This window comes from Populus trichocarpa, chromosome 3 (assembly GCF_000002775.5).
Source record: "Populus trichocarpa isolate Nisqually-1 chromosome 3, P.trichocarpa_v4.1, whole genome shotgun sequence".
Taxonomy (NCBI): domain Eukaryota; kingdom Viridiplantae; phylum Streptophyta; class Magnoliopsida; order Malpighiales; family Salicaceae; genus Populus; species Populus trichocarpa.
In genome coordinates, this window is record NC_037287.2 from 9219252 (window position 1) to 9227321 (window position 8070).

Genomic DNA, 8070 nt, shown 5'->3' on the forward strand with positions numbered 1-8070 from the left:
TACTGAATCACTGATGAATTGTTATAAAACAAAATAATTAGCAAGTCCAACACCCAATTTCCTATACCCTAAACCCAATGATGAAACAAAATCAACAAAAAGTTGAACAATAATTGAGGCAACAGTAGAATCACAAAGCATATATCAAAGGAAGGGGGCGGCTGTGCGAACGAGGACAGAGGCCTAAGGGAGGGGGCGGCTATACGAACGAGGACTGAGGACCGAGGCCTGAAGGAGGGGGCGGCTGTGCGAAGGAGGACTGAGGACCGAGGCTTGAGGGAGAGGGCGGTTGTACGAACGAGGACTGAGGACCGAGGCCTGAGGGAGGGGGCGGCTGTGCGAACAAAGATTGAGGCCCGATGGAGGGGACGATTGTGCGAACGAGGACTGAGGCCTGAGGGAGGGGGCGCTGTGAGAAGTGAGAACGACTGAACGAGGACGAGGTTACTCTGCTATGGTTAACTATTAAGTCTTAATGCCTTATTATAGAAACTAGAAAGCTTTATAGCCTTTTTTTTTAATTTCCAAACCGAACCGAACCAGACATTTTCCTAAATATTCTAATCGGTTTAATCGATTTTTTTTCACGATTCGGTTTTTTCGGTTAATTTTTTTTTCTCGGTTTTTCAGTTTTTTGCTCACCCCTATCTGAAATGGTCAAAACCAGAAATTTATGTTCTTTATATGAGCCGGTTGACCGGTACAATTGGCCGACCAATTAAGACAAAGCACATATAGCTTGTCTACTACCTAAGATTTCGGTTTTTGACCCCTCGATTTCCTTAAGTTTTGGACTTAACTTTTACATGGAAAGGGCATTTTTTAGGTGTATAAGAAAGACCACAAAAGAAAATTAGAATACTTTAAGGTTGAGGTTAAACCGGCCAGTTGATTTAACTAAATCAATGTTATAAATATTATTGTTATTTTCTAGCAGAGACAAAATCCTTAAAATGAAGAACCCTAACCCTAAATCGAAACCCCACTCTCAAATCATTTAAATTCCACTAGATCAAGCTTAATTGAAGTTAATTTCTTGGAGATTCAAGCTAGATGGCACCTAAGAAACGTATTAAAGATGTGGAATCAATGAGAAAACGGGTAAATGATCCTAATTTTCTTCAAAGTGATAATGTAGAGAAGTTTATGAATTTATTTTCAAATCGATCTATTGTAGTTAAAAGAGGTTTAACAAGTATGTTAAGTAATTTTAAGATAGATACAATATTTGATTATATGGGTTGGCATAATTTTTTCAAGATGACTTTTCCAGGCCCCAATTTATTTTTTATACTAAGATGAAAAATCCAAACCACCTCTATAGAACTCCTTTCTTTCATACAAGCCCGTGAAAGTAAAGATTGATCTTTTTATGGTTGAAATGTGCGTGAATGACCTTTTTTTTTTGTCCTTTTACTTTTCAATATATTTTTTATTCTCTCTCAACATTTAGGGATTAAAAAATGAAAAAAAATTGAATTTTAGGACCAAAACATAGAATATTAAAGCTTTAAGGACCAAATAAACACATCAACTAAGACTTTAAGGACAAAATTGAAGTTTCCTGCACCTTCTGAATAGTGAGCTCTATTGTTTATTTATTTATTTTGATCCTACTTATACTAATATTTTTTAATTATAGTCTATAATTTTATTTTATAAAATTGACCAGTTGGATTTTTCACTTTGTATATGTAAAAGCATGGAAAAACAAAATCACAATGCTAATATAACCTGGAAGAACAAAATTACAAAGAAATTAAGTTGAGTTGAATGAAAAAAAAAATCACAAAAAAGAAGAAGCAATGTTCACGTGAACATTACAATGAACAATAAAATAACCCAAACCTTTTTTAACAGTAATTAGGAATAGAAATAAGCATAGTTTTTAGACCCGGCCCGGTCTAAGACCTGAGTTCCGGATTTTGACCAGGTTGTCCGGGTCAAATTTTTTTTTAAAAAAGTTATGATGTTATTTTAGTAAAAAAAAGACAACAGATTGCAACCGGGTTTTTGACCAAGTCTTGCTGGTTCAACCAGATCGCCGGGTTACACCGGGTTTTTCCTTCCTCTATTTTTACTTCAATCTGTTTTAGTTTCAGTCTTGAATCGATTGGATTTTAAAACTATTAAAATAAATAGAGGAGGCAGAAATAAGTGGTTAAGATTGAGTTATAAAATTTTCAGGCCCGGTTTTCCATAAAAAGTTCGGCCTAGCGAGTGTTCAAACGAGATCAACGGTTATGATGGGGCTACTTAGCCACTACTTTTTTGTTTAGGCTTGAATTTTAACTCATTTAATATCAAAGACATTTGTGTTAACCTTCACTTTTTCATCCAAAAATTAAGGATTTTTACATTAAAAAAATTGCATTACTTCACATGATTTTAATTAGACCATCAATTTTGTACACTTGACTTAAACCCTAGGTTTTACTTAATTTTGATATATAAAAAATAAAAAAATGTAAAAGAATGATAGAGAAATAAGAGGCAATTTGTGGCTAAAAGATGGTTTTGGAGAGCGGCGAAAGTGGAAGGTCGGTGGCTGGATCAGGTTGGAGAAGCTGTGAAAGTTCAATTCAGTCCCTATATTCTAGAACTTTCAATCTAATTTAACTCCTATAATTCTTAATGTTTTTTTATATTAAACTCTTAATATCCTACTTTGATTTAGCTTTTTATTGATGATGATAATGATGAAAAAAACTCCTTAAATATGGATGTGAAAAATTATTTTGTTTAAGTGATGAGCCTATTTTTCTTCCATTTATTTTTACCATAAAACAAGAATACACATGCAATGTTCGAACTTTTACATCAACCATTCTTCAAATAAGTGTAAAATCTAAGAAAAAGAGCTAAATTGTACTAATTAATATTGAGTTAATTATAACTTAATCCTTTTAGTTTAGTAAAAATAATTTATTAGTCCTTGTAGTCTTAAAAACTATATATTTAATTTCTATATTCTTAAATTCATGTGTAACTTAATTTTTTTCCCATGTCATATTCTTTTTTTAATTCATCTTGATTTCCTATTATAAAAATGATAAAAAAAGTAGATAATATGAAAAAATAAGGAGAAAAAATCATTTTAAAAAAACAAAATACTAGCAATAAAGCATAATCAATGCTGATAAAAAAAATTATTTAATTATTTTTATAATATAAAGGTTAATTAGTTTATTTTAATAAACTATAAAAACTAAATTACAATTAACTTTGTAAATGAGCATTAAATCTGTCCACACTTGCATCCTATAAATAAATAACGTGTCATGGGAGTTATGTACACCTCTGCAAAGGAACTTAGTGGAAATGAAAGAGAGGGCACGAAACCCGAAAACCGCAGATACAGAGGTGTAAAGGCTGCGAATATAAGACGAGAGAGTGAGATAGAGAGAGCACTGTTCACCAAATTTTTTTGAAGTTTGAGCTTTAAAACCAAAACCTGAAGGCACAGTGAATCAAAGAAACAAATGTAAAGGAGGGAGACGCATTAAAAAACACAGTTTGTGAGATTGTTTGAGAGAGTGAGAGAGAAAATCGCTTGTAGATTTTTGTGTGTGAAGATAACATGAGTAAATGGTTGGGGTTTTCTCTGACTCCACACTTGAGAATTGATGAAGGGTTTGGTAGAGAAGACCAAGCTCCTGGTTTCTCTGTCATGCCTTTGCGTTCTGATGGATCTCTTTGTGTTTTTGATCCCTTTAGACGTCCATCTAATGGTGCCCCAGGTACTGCATGCTCCCCTTTTCTTTCTTTCTTTCTTTCTTTCTCAGTGCATGCGTTATTTTTTAAAATGAAAACTTGAACATGATTTGTGATGATTTTGCTGTAATATTTCGTCCTATTTGATGGTAATTGGTAGATTGGAGATATGAAAACACTATGGATGGAGGCAGTACAAGTGAAGATGGTCCAAAGCTTGAGGATTTCTTGGGGTGTTACTCAAACTCACCTTCTAATGAGACCAAAGTTCATTGTCAGCAAGAAGATCACCAGAGTCATCAAAACCATGCTAATAGAATCAATGTTGATCTAGCACCAAGCTTCAACACCAACGGAGATGTAAAAACTGGGGAGAATAGTCTCACAAGCCGTTCTTCTTCAATCCAAAGTTACCATTTCAATGACAATCCACAAACCTCAATCCCTAGTCACTGTCTTCAGCACTGTGATTTAAACCATAGCCATAGCCATAACCATAACCATAACCATGAAAGTGGCATGAACCATGTGCCTTTTGAGAGTGCTAGTTCAGTTTCTGGGTTCAAGTCTTGGCTTAGGCAGACGGCGCCATTTTCTTCTAGTGGGAAGTCTCCAATTGAAGCGAACAATAGCAATTTTCAATCATTATTGCTCACAATGAGTCCTAGTTCTCAGAATGGATTGGCTACTATATCTCCATTGCAAGTGGTTGATAACCGTAAAAGGCCAGTTGTAAAATCACTTGCTAAAGAACCAGTTTCTCATAAATCTATTGACACATTTGGACAAAGAACTTCACAATATAGAGGTGTAACAAGGTACTATCTTCCTTTTCTTCTCTTCTTCAAGTCGTGGCAATACCTTCCTTTCAACTTCGCTTCAACATATACATGTGTGTGTGCAATTATCTGTTATATACGTTCTATGATTGTTAGGCATAGATGGACTGGGAGATATGAGGCCCATTTATGGGACAATAGTTGCAGGAAAGAAGGACAAACGAGGAAAGGAAGGCAAGGTGTGAGAGAAAATAAGCTTTTAATATTTTCTGTATTTCTCTCTAGTATACATACATATGCCGTCTTCTTTCTTTTTCTTCAAAAGAATATACTAACGGTTGCTTTTCTTTTTCACATACTTTTTGGGTATATTCACCTTTCAATGTCACTCAAATCTTATGCAGTTTACCTTGGTAGGTGTAATTCTTTATTATGTCAAATATTATTTGTATGCTGTATTCTTTAATTATACCCAAGAATAGGATTTATTAATTGCTGATTAACATATTTTTGTTGGTCTTAAATACGTTGGATATTGTGCTTGTTCTTCTCCTTCATTCCTTTTGTTTTAAAATCGTGTATCAGGTGGGTATGATAAGGAAGAAAAAGCAGCAAGGGCTTATGATTTAGCTGCCTTGAAGTATTGGGGTCCAACAACGCATATTAATTTCCCTGTAAGTCTGTTGTTAGTCATCCTAAGTTGGTGTGTACAAAAAAGATCAGCCATTTGTTCTGTAGTGTCTGTATCTGTAATATCTCAACTTTTTTTTCAAACAAACAAAACAAAATGTTAGTTGAACACTTATGAGAAAGAGCTTGAAGAGATGAAGCACATGACCAGGCAAGAATTTGTAGCCAGTTTGAGAAGGTATTTGCCATTTTACAGTCCTTAATTAAAGAAAAAGAGAAGGAGAAGAGAGGGGAGAAAAAATGATTGCTTTGTTCAAATTTTGACAGGAAAAGTAGTGGGTTTTCAAGAGGAGCTTCTGTGTACAGAGGAGTGACAAGGTAATGGCAGAAAGCGACTTCAATGATAAAGTTTTGTTCTTTTTTTTCCCCATTATTTACTGCAATTGCAGGCTTTTTTTCAATCATCGGAGGCCATAATAGGCAAACATTGTTAACCATTTGCCTATAATATCAAGTGCGCATTTTTAGTATATAATACTAAATATGATTCTTCCACCGTATCTTTCCCTCCTTTTCGCTAAGTTGCTTTCCTTAATCCTGGCAGGCATCATCAACATGGAAGATGGCAAGCAAGAATAGGAAGGGTTGCTGGAAACAAGGATTTGTACCTTGGAACATTTAGTAAGCCTTCGTCACTTTCTTTCTCTCTCTCGTCCTTTTTCCCTTTATTTTCCTTCTATTAAAGTGTGCGATGTGTTATCCATTCTTATGGCATTACATCCTACTCTTTGCACATAACTAAGTGTGAAGGATTTTCACTTAAGCTCATGGCGTTTTAACGTAAATGTATGTCTTGGCCACAAAATACAAGTCAGCCTTGATCAACTTTCAACGATTTCATGCACAATAACTATTTTATAGCTTGAGAAACTTAACTCAAATAGTCCAATCGCTCGTTACGATATAGGTACACAAGAAGAAGCTGCAGAGGCCTATGACATTGCTGCAATTAAATTTAGGGGTACCAGTGCTGTTACAAATTTTGGTATAAGAAGGTATGATGTGAAGAGAATTTGCTCAAGCTCCAAACTCATTGCTAGTGACCTAGCTAAGCGTTCAACAAAAGATTCGGCTCCGGTGGCCCTCGAGGATTACAATTCCTGTGCTTCATCAACATCTTCTCAGCCCCACTTTGCCATAGCAAGCAGTGAAGCCTCCCATGAATTGACTGACATGATGTGGAGTGAAAATACAGGGGAACATCAACAGCAACAAAGTGCTAACAACAATAACAATGGTGTAACTTTGGTGGCTTCAACTAGCAGGAATCCCCCCATTGCTGCTAGTCCAAAATGTTCGGTTGGCTTAGCTAGTGATTTTGGCCTTGGCAGCGAAAGCTATTCTCAGGGCTACTTTCCATTGCAGGGTGGAAAGCATCAAGTCCCTATGTTTGCATTGTGGAATGATTGAAAAAATACTAAATGAAGATGAGCAAGATTTGAGAACTCTATATCAAATATATAATAATTATCATTATAAAAAGATTTGGAACTCAAGAGGGCTCGATCATTTCCTTTTTGACGAGACAGGAAAAACAAATCTGGTGAAAGGCACTTCAGTTTCTAATGATAAAGCAAGAGTGATGAACCCGAACAAATTGAAGTACAGAAAAGACACGAACAACTTCGAAGCACTTGTTACTCTTTGAAGTTTGAACTATCCAATCCAAAGTTTCAAACCACACAGTAAACTTGGTTTCTGCCCCCTTCCTGTAAAACTGAAGGCCGCACCAATTGCTTTGCATGTATTTACTTGCACCGCCTGAGACATGGCACAAGAAGTAGGCCCTGTATGCAATGTCTCTAGCTATCTAGGCCATCAGGGACCACAAAATCTCCGTTGGGATGCCTGCCACAAACACAAAGATCAAAACGACCACCTTGTTTGGTCTTATTGCAACAGACCAATACATAAGACATGTATTATTAATATTATTATTATATGCTGTGGAATTTTTGGCTATGGTTAAAATACTGACTAACTTTGCTATAGAGCGCTAGCTCTTGCTGTACGTATGCATTATGGGCACCATAAGGCAAAAGGTCAAAGAACTTTGGGGATGCAGAGAAGCAGTAATCCTCCTCCACTGGCAGGTTTGTTTGGAGAGTCATTTAGATCATAGCATTATAGCAATATCAAATCTGACCTAGCGAGAGCGAGGCTTTGTGAGTCCATTTTGTGGAGGTCAAGTTAGTAAAAACAACTATTTCTTTTTACCTAAATAATGTTATTTTAAGTTTATTTGAAATGAAAATGTTAGACTCGGGGAAACTCTCAATTCATGACCCGGATCTCAATCGGATAATTGGGTTTTAGAATTATAAATTATTATAGGTGTTAGAATCTCATTTAAATATTTTTAGAATATCTAAATTTGTAATGCTAATGATTATTTTTTTAATTTAAATTAATTATGTTTAATTTTCATTAACTTGCACTGTTGTAATGTTTATATTTTGAAAAATATATATTGAACAAATCTTTTGGATCTTTCATTCAAATCTATGATTCTGTTTATTTTTATATTTTAAAAGATTTTTAAAAAAAATTAAAATTTTATTTATTTATTTTTATTTTAAATTAATTTTTTTATGTTTTCAGATATTTTAATGTGTTGATATTAAAAATAATTTTTTTTAAAAAAAATATTTTAAAATAAATGTAAACACTAGATATAATATATTAGGAAGAAAAAAAAATAAAGGATATATATACTGTATATGTAAATTCTATTTGCATAAACATCTGTTACACACTTTGAGACAAAATAAAAACATGACGGGAGGAACTATCTAGGTGATGGTTTAGTGATAAGATCTTGGGATTAAGAAGTTTGTTTTCTTTGTGGTCTCAGATTCGAGCCCTGTAATTGCTTATATGATGGTTA

At 34.4% G+C, this 8070-nt stretch overlaps 1 protein-coding gene across 2 annotated transcripts; it reads left to right on the top strand.

Moving 5' to 3' along the window:
* The first annotated feature begins 3313 nt into the window (after window positions 1–3313).
* LOC7478352 (AP2-like ethylene-responsive transcription factor AIL1) lies at window positions 3314–6628 on the top strand. 2 transcript variants are annotated; one of them, XM_002304102.4, is made up of 8 exons: window positions 3314–3740; window positions 3875–4532; window positions 4650–4732; window positions 5079–5167; window positions 5288–5361; window positions 5451–5501; window positions 5728–5804; window positions 6091–6628. In XM_002304102.4, exons 1-8 carry the CDS (start codon window positions 3581–3583, stop codon window positions 6591–6593), a joined length of 1695 nt encoding a protein of 564 aa, XP_002304138.1. In that variant the 5' UTR covers window positions 3314–3580; the 3' UTR covers window positions 6594–6628. The 2 variants fall into 2 exon arrangements, with proteins under 2 accessions (XP_002304138.1, XP_024453035.1); XM_024597267.2 differs by having other exon boundaries at window positions 3875–4732.
* Window positions 6629–8070: the final 1442 nt, after the last annotated feature.

Excerpts from the sequence above, each read along its gene's own strand:
- LOC7478352 (XM_024597267.2), top strand. The coding sequence starts at position 3,581 with ATGAGTAAATGGTTGGGGTTTTCTCTGACTCCACACTTGAGAATTGAT. Across the intron at positions 5,502-5,727 it reads GTGTACAGAGGAGTGACAAG|GCATCATCAACATGGAAGAT; the intron begins GTAATGGCAGAA and ends TAATCCTGGCAG. Across the intron at positions 5,805-6,090 it reads TTTGTACCTTGGAACATTTA|GTACACAAGAAGAAGCTGCA; the intron begins GTAAGCCTTCGT and ends GTTACGATATAG.